The following is a 14,704-nucleotide window of genomic DNA, read 5'->3' as shown; positions in this document are numbered from 1 at the left end:
CAGCTGTTATGCTTGTTTAAAATAAAATAGCAGGTAGATTTTAGCACTTACAGTTTAAGACTTGTTATTCTTAAAGTACAGTTTATCCCATATGAGCTTAGTAGCTGTAGCATTATGTAAGAGGATTAACATCTTACAGAGGATATGTGTTGTTATGATATGTTTCTCTTAATTATTCCTCTAATGCTATTACATTATTTGATGCAGCACAATATCAGCTCATTAATGTCTAATGCTGCTGCTGCTGTGGATGTTTGGACATATTTTGATGTATCTTTGAGCTTTGGATGTCAAAAACATGTTTCACACATGCACAACTAAGTCACAATAAAGCTGAGAAATGTGAGATTCAAGGTGAATACAAAGGAGAGCTTCAGTTCAGTCTTCAGTTATATCAGCGTGGGCACAAGGAAGTTTTTTTTTTTTTTAAAGCTTATTTGTCAAAAAAGTGGTAGGAAGACTGTATAGCCCACCTCCTCAGTGCTTCTATTTTTCAAGGTATTATTAAGTAAATTCAATTCAGATACAATGTTAATGTTTCCATGGTGAACACACTGAGGGAGAGGCAGAGGTCCATGCTTGTTGTGCTAATTGTATGGCACTTTGTGTAGTCGGCCTCGTGGAAGAATCTGCACTGACTGTAAGTTCAGCCCCTGTGTGAGGACTTTAATGATATGTTGGCACTGCTGTGACCTTCCTATCTTTTTATTTATCTTGTTGATTTGTCTTGATTTGTGTTTGAGCTTGTGATTAAGACGGGGTTATTACTATCTGAAGGTGTGGGGAAAAGAACAAACCAATATTTTGGGTTTTTTGATTTGTTTTTAAATTGTTAACAATATTCTATTTAATTATACTAAGTTGTTAAAAGTTGGCTTAAAGCCATTTCTACTACAATTTAACTATCCACTCGCTGTTTATTTATGGTAGTTGAAATAAAATGTTGCCTAATGTGAAAACTGTTTATGTTGCTCTTATAAAGTCAGATATTCTGTGACAGTTAAGAGGTTGGGATGGATGTTGTTGATTCAACAATATATAACTTTGTAATGCTTTGTAATGCAAATCATAATCAATAATTGCAACAGATGAGAAAAAAATAAAGAATATTTGGAACACTGGATAGACACAAATGAAAAATGTTATCCTGCTGATGAGAGATAAGAAAATTGTCTCGTAGCTAAAAAGGAAAACTTAAATACACTGAGAATGAGCTTGGAGCGACAAAGGCAGCTCCCCAACTGCAGCCACCACACAGCCAAGAATGAGCCACTTTATTTTTCAAACACTATCATCGGCTGTGCAGGTTTTTATTTACTTTTTATTACAAAAGGACTGTTTGTTTGTTTTTTCATTATTTCTACAGTTGCCATTTGTGAAAGGCTTCCAGATGAGGTGCCCCTCCTTACAGCAGCTGACAAATATAATGGTGCACAGATAAAAGGGATTCTGAAGGATTTTAGAGGCAAATTAAATCAGTCGGTCCTTACGTGGATTGTTGAAGCTGACAGCTATAATTACAAAGATTACTGCATTTTTCTACTCACTGTCTCCCAAGGTGCAAGTGCATTTGCAAGCCATTACATTTAGCCAGGTTCAGTAATAAGCTCTGCCTTCTAATAAGGATTGAACAGGTGCCTACTCATTGCTTGCCTCATAAGCCATATACTAAAAATGAAAGTGCTGGGAAAACAGAATTATGTGTATTAGATTATATGTAATTATGTCATATTAACAGGCTATTAACAACTGTTTAAAATAGAACCCAGTGAGGACATAGATATAGATATCTTACTACATGAAGACTGGTTTTGGGATGTTATGAAAGGTAAATGGAGTGCTGGGGAGGAGTTTTTGAGGAAGGAAGGAGCCAAAATGTCAAAGCAAGTGTCATGCGTGCTGATCCATGATAAATATAACTAGAGACATTTTTCAAAACCTGCCGACCCAAAACAGCATTTAGCCTCCGTCACATTGTGTTTGACACCCCAGAGTTAAATCATTAAATTAATCAAAAAAGAAAAGACATCTCAGAATCCCTCAGATTTGCCTTGTCCATTGGAGTCACCATTCATCCATTCATCTTTTTAAGCCCTAATCCTCCTCAGATGACACTGGGAACAGATTGGATTGTCCATCACAGCTATACAGCCAGTTAACCTGACATGCATGTCTGTGTATTGTATGGGGAAACCAGAGCACCCCAGGAAAACCCACTCAGGCACATGGAGAAAATGTAAACATGCAGTGACTACAGCTGACTAGCAGGTTCAAATTCTTGCTCTGGGTAGGCATTGCTAATAAGTGCACCAGCATGCTGCTCTGTCTGGAGTAATGACTCTATAAAAAGTTACATATGGCCCATTCTTTGAAAGAATTTTTAAACATGTAAAAGTCTAAAAACTATTACAGGAACCAGGAGGAATTAATTTGCATGACTTCCACCTTTTCTCTACATGGACTGGAATGCAGGACCTAAATACTTCTACCTCTGAGAATAGATATGCAAAGCATTAGCAATGAAATTTACAACTTACAAATCCTGAATAAAAGATGCCATATTATAACGCAGTACCAACCTTTCTATAACTACTCATTTCAATGGAATTTTACTCCGTAGAGAGCAGTTTTTAGTCTTTGGGGATTATACATTAAAATCAATAAATAATAACATGCTCTTGAAAGAACCAGATTAAAAGATAAAATCTAAAATCTAAGTAAAACCTACATTTGTTGCCATTTTATTTGCAGTGGGGGAGTAACAAAGCCTGATGGTGGATGCAATCTGTGGGGACAAAAGGTTCTCCCTGGAAGCTGCAGTGCCTCTGCTCACCGCTAAGTGGCAATAGCGCGTCTAAAATCTCATTGGTCACAAGCGTTTGCACCAACCAATGGAAATATTTTGCGTCTGAACCGTTGCTTCCGGGTGTCTTCAATGAAAAAATCTCTTTGCATTTGATGCTTTTTGTGTTTTCTAAGGTAAGCTAAAGGCTGACGTTTAGAAAATGAACCGAATATTCGGACGAGGAAAACCCAAAGCGCCTCCTGCGAACCTGTCGGACTGTATCGGCACTGTGAGTACTGTCAGCCTGTGAGCTTTTGTTGTTTATGTCCATATTGTGCGACCTAACGGTAGCGGTGCATAGCTAGCATGGTTACAAAAGGCTTGTCAAAACAGCATCCGTGCCAACTAGCTCAGAGGCTACAGTTAGTCAGCACTTTGGGCTAGAATAAAAGACATTCAGCCTCGGTTGGACTGTGAAGTAGGGATGTGTTTGTTAACCACAGCTCTCAATTATGTTCCAAGCTTTTACCTCTCTAATTTTTTTCTTCTAATGCACCCACATACAGGCATGGCGTTTTAGCACAGTGTTTTGTTTGCCAGGACGCTGGAAATCATTACCTCTAATTGATCTCTTCCTCGCTCCAGGTGGATGCGAGGGCTGAGTCCATTGAAAAGAAAATTGGCAGGCTAGATGCGGAACTCTTGAAGTACAAGGATCAGCTGAAAAAGATGAGAGATGGGCCCTCGAAGGTAGGACACATGATGTTAACTTTGGGTGTTTAAAAGGCTAGAAGACAAATACATCGATCTTATTTATTTATTTTTGCTTTCAATTGCAGAACATGGTGAAGCAGAAGGCAATGAGAGTCCTGAAGCAGAAGAGAATGTGAGTCCTTCACTGTGCAAACATCTGTATGCTTTATCTCAAAGATGTGAGCACGATAGCCTCTCTGATACATACACACACATAGATAGATAGATAGATAGATAGATAGATAGATAGATAGACATAGTGTGGATGTTGGCAAATAAGAGGAAAGTTTTAATATGTTAATATTTTGGAGATTAGGTTGAACAAAAAATTAAGCCTGTAAACTAAAATCATCTAAACAAAGGTTTATTTCACCATACGATTTAAGTGAATTGCAGGTACTGATTTGTGACAGAAAGATAACAGCAATAGTGAAAGGGAATGTTTATAAGATGGTTGTAAGACCCGCTATGATGTGTGGTTTGGAGATCGTGGCACAAGAGGTCAAGCTGGAGGTGGCAGAGTTAAAGATTTTGAGGGTTTGTATTGGAAGTAACCACAGGGACAGCTCAGGTTGAGCAGTTTGGAGGTGAAATTAAAGCGTCAAGGTTGCAATAGTTGAGTGATGTCCAAAGGAGGTCCAGTTGAATATATTGGACAAAGGATGTTGAATATGGAGCTTCCAGGAAGGAGTTAAACAGGACGACCACAGAGGAGGTTTATAGATTTAATGAAAGAGAACCTGCAAAGGGTTGGTGTGACAGAGTAGGGTGAGATAGAGGCAGATGATCCGCTAAAGGGAGCATCTGAAAGAAGAAGAAGCCGTTACAGGTAAAGACGAAAACATCAATGCATGAAGTGTTGAATCTGAAAGAAAACAAAACACGACTCTCCTCCTACCAGATCTGCCAACCCAAAGCATCGTGAGGAGGTAGTAAAAGTGAGTTCTTATATAAGGAGTGAGCAAGTGAACTAAATCAGGCAAATGTGGAGAGACAAATGAAGTCAACTATTTAAATGTCTCACACACGAATTATTGTGTCATATATCTATCGTAATAATAAAAACTGCTTTGTTTAGGGCTGTAACTGTTGATTATTAACATCATAGATGTCAAACCTAGGGCTAAATATTTTTGGCTCTCTAATTGGAGCTGTAAAATTTCATAACAGCTCACATGTCATATTAAACAATCAGGCTCACCGCCACAGTACCTCAGAGCAAACAAGCTTGCTAACACTGAATGCAACAAAGAGTGTAAGCAAGTTGAAGATCGTCATTCGATGAAACTAACAGAACCAAATTATCTCAAAAAGCAGCAGCTTATTTTAGTGGCAGCTTGGTCACATTGCTTCCATTAAGGCAGACTTGTTCCCAGTGGTGTTTCACTTGGCCAGTTTTGTCCTTTGTCACCAGTTTTGTTCATAACTTTCACAAACAAAATTTCTTGGTGCAGCTAAGAAGTCAAGGGCATTAGGTCCATCTGCAGATGCAATCTATCCTTTTTGCAGATGATGTGGTTCTGTTGTCTTTGTCAAGCGATGACCTCCAGTTCGCACTGGGGCAGTTTGCAGCCGACTGTCTCACCCTACTCTGTCGCACCAACCCTTTGCAGATGGCTGGGGTGTGAAAAGCTCTTGATTTTACGGTAACATAGGAGTGTAATAATGTATGTAAAGACTCAAATGTATTAAAGCATCTGTATTGTTTTTACATAGGTATGAAGGTCAAAGGGAGCAGCTGGCTCAACAATCCTTTAACATGGAGCAGGCAAACTACACGATCCAGACATTAAAGGACACCAAAACAACAGTAAGAGTCACACAGCATGACTCCAAGACTCCAACCTTTTAGTTGCTGTTAAGCACTTTTTTCCAAATCACAGCTTTCATACGTACCAAACATCTAGATTTCTGACATACTATATTGTATCGCTAAGCTTTTGATTTTGTCCATTCATTAAACAAATCTCATTAGAAAGTTCCCTGGTTGTGGTAGTGGATGTGTTCAGATTGTCTGTACCTGATGAGAAAATGTTGTCAGCGACTAAATCCACATGTATTTTTTGTCCCCAGGTGGAGGCCATGAAGATTGGTGCCAAGGATATGAAAAAGGCTTACAAGGACGTCAGACTTGATCAGATTGATGTATGTTTGTCTAAACCAGAGCTTCCCAAAGTGTGGGACCCTGCAGAGCCATTGCAGGGGGGGTGCGGTATGAAAAGGGGAAAAAAAACAAAACGCTTGGACACTGCTAGCATGGGGCGCCCACACAAACGCAAAGCAAGAGATGAAGCATAGCTGAATATGTTTCCAAACCAACTTCATTCTAAGCCAATGACTAAAAAATATGGTGAAGCATATCTTCCCTTTGGTTTCACCTGCACAAGTGCCGAGGTAGGTCTCCCTGCAGAATTGGTTTTCCCTTCGTCGGGAGCAGCGCTGGGCTGTTCAAATCACGGACAAACAGGATCCTACGTTCTTGATTTGAATATTATTACACAGGAAAAAAACAACTACACGTAAAATAATCACACCGTGACGCCTCTGCCTTTCTAAATGGAGGGACAGTAACTGCGTGTGTGTGTATGTAAGCGTGTAAAACCTGCAGATAGTCAGAAAAAGGCACACACCTTTGACGTTGCGTGACGAACTCTGCATTCCTCGTCCACACATAAACGCAAAAAAGGAGTTTTAAAAAATCTCAGTTTTCGGTGATTCGAAACGCCTTTTACGTGTGGACGAAACAGCTGCGCTTTCAAAAATACCCGTGTAGGTGTGGACGTAGCGTTATTTTATTACTACCTGTCATTTATTCCAGATTACTTGTATTTGCTTAATTGTTTACTAAATGTTTGAGGTGTGAAATAAACCACAATGGAGCAAAATATGGGCGTGTGTGGTTGGAGGATGTGGGGGGGGGTGAACATTTTTCTTGTAAAACAAAGGGGGGCCTAGCAAAAAAGGTTTGGGAACCACTGGTCTAAACTATGAATGCAGTCATTAGCCAAAAATGGGGAGATACTTGAGGCCAGGAGAATTGCTTACTGCATGCGAAGCATCAATTGTAAGAAAAATCACCTCACATTACATCACATTTCTGCAACACTTACACTGTACTCTTAGCAGCAGCCAGATTCAGCAATTTATCAGCTCTTACTGTATAATTAAACTTGCTCTGATTTCAGAACCCTGCAGTAACAAAATGAGTTAATAGTTTTGTTTAAATGAGTTCTAATCAACACACTTAATAGGTCTCATTTATTTTCAGTGCCCCCTGCTGTTATGTGATTCTCTCTTCCTATTTGTGCAGCAGTCGATTAAAAACTGATGAAATTAAAATTATGATTTTACATGCAAGATAAAAGTTAAAATCTCACAGTTGAGGCATTAAAAGTGAACACAAGTATTTGGACTTCCAGGATTTACAGGACCAGCTGGAGGACATGATGGATGAAGCCAATGAGGTACAAGAAGCCCTGAGCCGCAGCTATGGCACTCCAGACATCGATGAGGAGGATCTTGAAGCAGGTAAATGTACATTTTGTTGGCAGTTTTTCATTTAGGGTGCATTAAAGTGAACAGTCGCAGTGACCAGTGTTGGTCAAGTTACTTGAAAAAAGTAAGCAGTAACTAATTACTGATTACTTCCCCAAAAAGTAATCCTGTTACATTACTGATTACTTATTTTCAAAAGTAATTAATTAGTTACTTTTTAAAAACACAATTTACAACCTGAATAGGTGATAAAGCAATAGATCTTTCAGCCCAATTCTACTTTTTCTGCATAATACATTATATAAAACGTAATCAAATGGAAAAGTATCTTTTTAAAACTCGTTTTATTAGTTTTAATCTTTTAACTTTATGCATCAAGCAAAAATTAAATTATACGCACCATTCTCTGACTGGAAGAAATTTGTTTAACATTTAAACCTATTTTCTGCATATTCCAGCACATAAAATAAAATATTTTTTGTGTTTACACTCACTCTTTCAAATAAATCCAAGTGAAACAGCAGAAAATAAATAAAATCAAAGACTCAGCAGTCCTGTTGCTCTATTTTCACCTGTATAGCAGGTGGATGTTTGCCCTGGTGCAGGTGTGCCACAGCAGTTAGTGGAAGAATCCGCGAGTTTGTCTGTGAATTTTCCATTCCGTTGCAGCGTACTCGGTGCTTGCTCGGAAGTTTATGGGTTTTTTCGCTGTAAAAAGACGTTTTCTTCCCACGCAGTGAACGCTAATGTTTTTGTGACTTTTTACGGAATCAAACTCAAAGTAAGGTCAGTACTTCCACACTTTAAACGCTGCACACTCATACTCTCTGTGTTACTAAAATCATGGTTTTAGTAACGCAGCGTGCTTACGGGAAAGTAACAGTAATCTAATTACCTTTTTTGCAATAGTAATCCCTTACTTTACTCGTTACTTGAAAAAAGTAATCGGATTACAGTAACGCGTTACTTGTAACGCCTTACTGCCCATCTCTGGTTGTGACACATAAATATGTCCAGTGACATATTTTGTGGGTGGAGCCATTGTGACCAGACATTTTTTTGTTTGGTTTTTGTGGAACAGACTGATGTATTACCTATAGCTAGAGCGACGAACTTCAAATATAGCCATGTAATGAAAATATAGCCGTTCCCTATGGTATCAGCATCCATCCAGAGAACATGCAAACTCCACACAGGAAGGCCAGCTGATTCAAACCCAGGACCCTCTTGCTGTGAGGCAATGATGTTAACCACCAAGACACGGTAAGCCCAGCCCAGCTGTTATAGGGCAAGAGGCAGGATCTATCCTGGATATGTTACCAGTTTATCACAGGACATTTGTGGTATAAGACAATGATGCTAACCACCCTGCCACTGCACTACACCACAGAGATGTCAACTCTTTAGATGCATCTGACTTCCATAGTGAGGAAAAGTTAAACTTTTGACTCTAGTGGGACTCGAACCCACAACCTTTGAATCACTCCTTAAGTGTATGCTTAGAAGTCCAATGCGCTATCCATTGCGCCACAGAGCCAGATGTGTGACCTTGTCCTGTGTCACTTGTTGACAAATTAGATTCCTCTATGACTTTGAAGCAGCTTCTGTGTTCAGAGTTTCCCTTGAATAAAGGAATAATGACGGAACAAAGTCTGGACTTTCTGGATCCATAATTGCCTCCTGTTTTCACACGTCCATTCAGGTTCTTCCACTTCTCTCTCACCAGTCTATCACAGAAATGCAATTAACCTTTCACACTAATTAACCTAACTTGCAGAATACCTGGATGCTCCAGGTAATCCCACAGTCATCTCTTATTTTTGGTTCTGGAGAGTGGAAATTCCCTCTTGGATGCTAAAGTCTCAGATTATGTGATGACATCACATCTGAGTGATTAGCTTCCATGGATAGTGGTGTCTATACAGATTTGTTATTTGAGACAGAAAATTTTCTTGTAGTTTCAGTATTAAGATGTACATGACTTTAACATTAAGAAAACACATGTAACTTCTACATTAAGAAGTCAAGGGTTAGACTCTGGTGGGACTCAAATCCACAACTTTTGAATCACTGCTGAAGTGCTTGCTTAGAAGTCCAATGCGCTAGCCATTGCGCTACAGAGCCAGATGTGTGCCCTTGTCCTGTGTAGTAGCTTCAGTACTAAGATGTACATGACTTTAAAGTTACGAACAAACATGTAGCTTCTACATTAAGAAGTTAAAGGTTTGACTCTGGTGGGACTCGAACCCACAACCTTTGAATCACAGCTGAAGTGCTTGCTTAGAAGTCCAATGCGCTATCCATTGCGCCACAGAGCCAGATATGGTTTCACCTGTTTTACTTTTTGTCAGATGTGATCTGACCATTTAAAAAAAGTGGTATGTTAAAATGTATGTTGAAGTGGCTCCTATGGACTGAGTTTCCCTTGAATAAAGGAAAATCTGGACTTTGAAGATCCATTGATTCCTCCATAGTTGTCAGCCATCCATCCAACTTCTTCTATTTATCTGATTCAGGGTCGCTGGGGGCACTGGTGCCTATCCCAGCTGTCATGGGGTGAGAGGCAGGTTCTACCCCTGGTCAGCAACAGGTCACCAATCTGTCACCCCATGTGCGACTTGGGACTGTGGTAGAACCCACGCTGACACAGGGAGTGCTCCTCACAGAAAGGCCACAGGCTGGAGTGGAATTCAGAGCCTTTTTACTATGAGATAACAATAGCAATCTTAACATGAACTACAGTAACCGATTTAAAAGCCCAACCTCAAGAAAAATGCTTCATGTAAACACACCAGTTGGAAGATTCTGAGAAATCCAGACAGTGGCATTTATTTCCATCAAACAAAACAGTTTCTTCTTCTACTATTTCTAGGAAGTTAGACAATTTGGTGCACGCCATTTCAAACATTTGATGTTTATGCACATCATGATCTATCTACCCAAGTTTGTATCAACAAACTATTTGGTTCGTTTTGATGCTTCAGTGCTTCTAATACGCTAATGAAATTAGAGATGGACCGATCCGATATTACGTATCGGTATCGGTCCGATACTGACCTAAATTACTGGATCGGATATCGGAGAAAAATAAAAAATGTAATCCGATCCATTAAATATCACGAAAGCACCTCACAAAACTTGCAACACGCCGTAACTCGCCTCAGAACGTTAGCACGTCGGAGCAGTATGCATCACGTGATAGAGCGGCTGTGGCATGCGGGACCTGTCGGTGGTCTGGATAGCATTTGGAGCTTCGCTAGCAACCCGGCATTTCATCTCCGACAAAGTTATCCCGAGAGAAGTAAAGCAAGTGTGTAAGTCCATCTCTGAATGTTTGTAAAGCATTCCTGCGTTAAGCTTAACAAGCGATATATGGAGCGACTGCCTCTTCTTGCTGCTACTTCAATCATGAAACTGCTTAATGATCAGCTGATCGGCTTTTCTGTCGCGAGTCCGTCTCTCTTGTTTGTTTTTGGCCCACTTTGCACCAGAAAGAGCAAACCAGCGGTTGAACAACAGCAGCACGTTTAAGCTTGATCAGCTGCTGTTAGAATTTATTTAATATTACTTTCTACTCGAGGATCTTTTTCTACGTAGCTGACGCTGGTAACTGTGCAGGGGCGGATCTAGCAAAGTTTAGCCAGGGGGGCCGATAGGGCATTAACAGGGAAAAGGGGCACAAAGACATACTTTTCTTTCTTATTCTCATTTAAAATGTCGAGCTTTTAATAAATAATTATCTGACACCCAAAGTTTTAATTTGATGTAAAATGAATAGAAGTCAATTACTGTATATAGTGACTATTAAGTCTAATATACCCTAGAAAGCTATAGTACTTTTTCCTTTGGGAAGGTACCATCTGTGCAGTCTGCAATTTTGTTGAAGAAAGATGTTGAATCTATTTAATATTTTAATATATTGAAAAAAATAATTGATTTCTGTGCATTTTTTTCACACTGCATCAAATTAAGGTTGATTACGTCGATTAAGCATCATGAGGTGGAGCGTGAGGGGTGGTTCCCTATTTTTTATTTATTTATTTTTGTTGTTGCTGGGAGTTGGAACCCTATTAGTTAGGTTGCTTAATATTTATGCTAAGTACTCTTTAAAATACCAGAATAGGGAGGATGGTGTAGGTTTAAGTTTATTAGATTGATCAGTATTGCTGAACTATGAAATATTTTTTTTTGCATACAGGTATAACAGAATAGCTTTAGTGTAGTTGTTGTTTTAAACTTGAGTATGAACTTATACAAAATGCAGCAAGATATTTTAAAAAACAGTTTTGTTGATTAAAAAACACTATATCGGATTCATATCGGTATCGGCAGATATCCAAATTTATGATATCGGTATCGGTATCGGACATAAAAAAGTGGTATCGTGCCATCTCTAAATGAAATAGTAACTAATGTAATGTAAATATCTACTAAAAGTGTTGGCTTGTCAATGACACACCTTATATATTCAGACTCCTTATATTGGGCCTAAAAAGCCAATACTACTTTCTGATGATGCATGTAACTTCTACATTAAGAATTTAAACGTTCAACTCTGGTGGGACTCAAACCCACAACCTTTGAATCACTCCTGAAGTGCTTGTTTCGAAGTCCAATGCACGGTCCAGATGTGAAAGGTTGTACTGTGTCATATGTTCATAAATCTAATTCCTCTGTCAATTTGAAGCAGCTCCTCCATAATTTTCCCTTATAAAAAAAAGAGGGAATATAGTTTAGACTTTCTGGATTGTTGCTAGAACCTAGCCCAGCTGTGATAGGGGAAGACACAGGGTACACCTCGGATCTGTCACCAGTTTATCACAGAGATACAGTCAACCACATACAAGCACCCATGTAAACATGTACATGTAAACTGTCTTATCTCTTATTTGGTTTTTAAGCAACTGGAGAGTGGAAATCCCTTCTTGTATGCTAAAATCCCAGAGCTCAATGCTAAGTTATTAGCTTCCATGTATAGTGATGAGGACTTCTTATTTGAGTTAGAAGTTGCCTTGTAGTTCCGTTCTTAAGAATTACATAACTTTTACATTAAGAAGAGGTTAAAAGTGTTGACTTTGGTGGGACTCACACCCACAACCTTTGAATCGCTCCTGAAGTGTATGCTTAGAAGTTCAATGCACTGCCCATTGCCAGGTGCGAGAAGATGCCCTGTGCCATTTTTTGTCAATTGTGATCCGTCCATTAAAAATGTGGTAAATAGTGACTAAAGTAATTTAAAAATCTACTAAAAGTGCTAGCTATTGCATAGACATGCCTTGTCTATGCCGACTTGTTATTTGAGGCTTAACCCAGTAACTAAAATGCCTTTTCGTTAGATGCATCTAACTTCTATAGTGAGGGAAAGTTAAAGATTCAACTCTGGTGGGACTTGAACCCACAACCTTTGAATCACTCCTTAAGTGTATTCTTAGAAGGCCAATGTGCGAGCCATTGTGCCACATGTGAATGGTTGTCCTGTGTCACTTGTTGTGAAATCTGACTCCTCTGTGACTCTGAGGAGCTTATGTGGACTGAGTTTCCCTTATATAAAGGAAAAAAGAGGAAACAAAGTCTGGACTTTCTGGATCCATGGGTTCCTCTATTGTCCCATTCATTCAACTCCTTCCACTTGAGGGTTGCTAGAACCTATCTAAAATGCCTTTTAGTTACATTCTGGGAAGGCAATATTTTATGATCCTGTATTTAGGCACATAAAATCTCTTTTTCAGGAGATACACTGGCACTGTTGTTTGAATTCTGTTTTATATCACACTCATTCTCTGCCTTCTTTGCCTCCTGGGGCTCTTTCTCAGATTTCAGCATCCACGATGTGGAGCTTCCAGGACAGCTTGGATCTCTTTTTATTGAAGCTAAGACCTCTTTGCTAGTGTGTAATTTGAGCAATGATCTGGAGTATTACAGTGACAGTACCACTGTGGTTTCAGAGCTGGATGCACTGGGTGATGAGCTGCTGCTGGATGATGACACCTCTTACCTGGATGAGGCCTCAGCTGCCCCGTCTATCCCTGAGGGAATCCCCAGTGACAGCAAGACAAATAAGGTGACAGTCTACAGAGCTCAGTTTTCATGACATGAAGGGCAGGGTTGTGGAAAATACATGAAAGTAAAATAAAAAGTAATCACAAAGAATTTTTCCTACTTCAAAATGGACCTTTGGGGTGTGACTGTGTATGTAAGCAAACTATTAAACCTGCCACGAATTCTGGTGCCAGTTTCTAATCCTGTGTATGTGTTTGGTAGATTAACTATAATGTGCAAAACTAAGTTTTTTCCAGTCCACTCTATTGTTTAAACACAAACCTGCTAAGTGAGTAACACTTGAAATGTAAGTGTTTTGCTCGTGGCTGATGTTTTTTTCTTCTTTTGTGTTCAGGATGGTGTGCTCGTGGATGAGTTCGGCCTCCCTCAGATTCCTGCCACATAAACAAGAAGCAAATAAAAACAGCTGCACTCGAACTGAAAACACTTTTATATGTAGAGTAACATTTATACATGCAAAACCATTTGATGTGAGAACACTACAATTTGGAGGCTGTTCTGGTTTCAGGTTGTGTATTGTTACTTCTACCGTGCTGGCATGTGGCCTTGTAACATACTAAACCTTTTTTTTTTAACATAATTCCCTTCATCTTCTCTTTCTTTCATCATCAACAGCTTGTCTGTGTCGTTCATTAGTGTTCCTTAGTGTTTATTTATTTCTGTTTGTTATTAATTTTGTGTGATTTTTAGTCACTAAGATCATGTCTGCATTCTCAAAAGTGGAGGTTATTCACACTTGGGCTGTTTAAAATATCTGCAGGGTTATTTGAAACATGCAAAATAAAAATGTTTGTTTTAAATCAGCTGTGAGTTCTTAATTTATGGCGTATTTGTTCATCCTCCTCTATCTTGTTTTTAGCTCTTAAGTAGACATTGCTAGTACCACGTTGCCGTCAGCCTGTTTTAATTCTCCATGGCATAGATTGAACAAGGTGCTGGAAACATTCCTCAAAGATGTGGTTCATCCATGATGTGAGTCTCCTGCTCCACCACATCTGGAGTCCATTTGAGTACAGCGAACTTGCTGTCATGTTCAGGAAACTAGTTTGAGATGATTTGTGAGAAACAGCTATCAAAGGATGGATGCTTTTCTGTGGGTGTGGTCATAAAGGGATGGATTTGGTCAGCAACAATACTCAGGTAGGCTGAGGTGTTTAAACGATAAGTGTGTCAAGAAAATATCTTGTTATCCTGTTCTTAGGTGACATGGAATGGTACCAGGTGTGGTGTTCTGTTACTGTAACCCATCTGCTTCAGGCTTGAGAGCTCTTGGCCATACCTGGATGGCAAGAAGTGGACCTTTCATTTTTTCTGTTGCCATGCTATGATCAGTGTAGCCATTCTCCTCTGACCTCTGGCATCACTGAGTAATTTCCACCTGGAGAATTGTCGCTCACTGGATGTTTTCTCTTTTTTGAACCATTCTCTATAAACCCTGATGGTTGTGTGGAGAAATCCCAGTGAATCAACAGTTTCTGAAATACTCATACTAGCCCGTCTGGCAGCAACAACATACCACATTCAAATTTACTTAAGTAGGGCCATACCAGTGAAACGCCCCTTTCTCTCGGTATAAAGTAGTTTAAGTGCACTACTTAAACTTCTCTGAGA

At 39.4% G+C, this 14,704-nt stretch overlaps 1 protein-coding gene across 1 annotated transcript; it reads left to right on the top strand.

The window, feature by feature from the left end:
• The first annotated feature begins 2,875 nt into the window (after positions 1-2,875).
• On the top strand, positions 2,876-13,896 carry chmp5a (charged multivesicular body protein 5a). Its single transcript, XM_082513429.1, has 8 exons — positions 2,876-3,074; positions 3,431-3,535; positions 3,625-3,671; positions 5,255-5,348; positions 5,612-5,683; positions 6,958-7,066; positions 12,979-13,094; positions 13,428-13,896. The coding sequence occupies exons 1-8, from the start codon at positions 3,006-3,008 to the stop codon at positions 13,476-13,478; spliced, it is 663 nt and encodes a 220-aa protein (XP_082369555.1). The 5' UTR covers positions 2,876-3,005; the 3' UTR covers positions 13,479-13,896.
• The last annotated feature ends 808 nt before the right edge of the window (positions 13,897-14,704 follow it).

This window comes from Aulonocara stuartgranti (genome assembly GCF_965226115.1).
Source record: "Aulonocara stuartgranti genome assembly, chromosome: 18".
Taxonomy (NCBI): domain Eukaryota; kingdom Metazoa; phylum Chordata; class Actinopteri; order Cichliformes; family Cichlidae; genus Aulonocara; species Aulonocara stuartgranti.
The sequence above is the reverse complement of the archived record's forward strand: the minus strand, read 5'-3'. Positions and strand labels throughout refer to the sequence as shown.

Excerpts from the sequence above, each read along its gene's own strand:
- chmp5a (XM_082513429.1), top strand. The coding sequence starts at position 3,006 with ATGAACCGAATATTCGGACGAGGAAAACCCAAAGCGCCTCCTGCGAAC. Across the intron at positions 3,536-3,624 it reads TGAGAGATGGGCCCTCGAAG|AACATGGTGAAGCAGAAGGC; the intron begins GTAGGACACATG and ends TTTCAATTGCAG. Across the intron at positions 7,067-12,978 it reads TGAGGAGGATCTTGAAGCAG|AGCTGGATGCACTGGGTGAT; the intron begins GTAAATGTACAT and ends CTGTGGTTTCAG.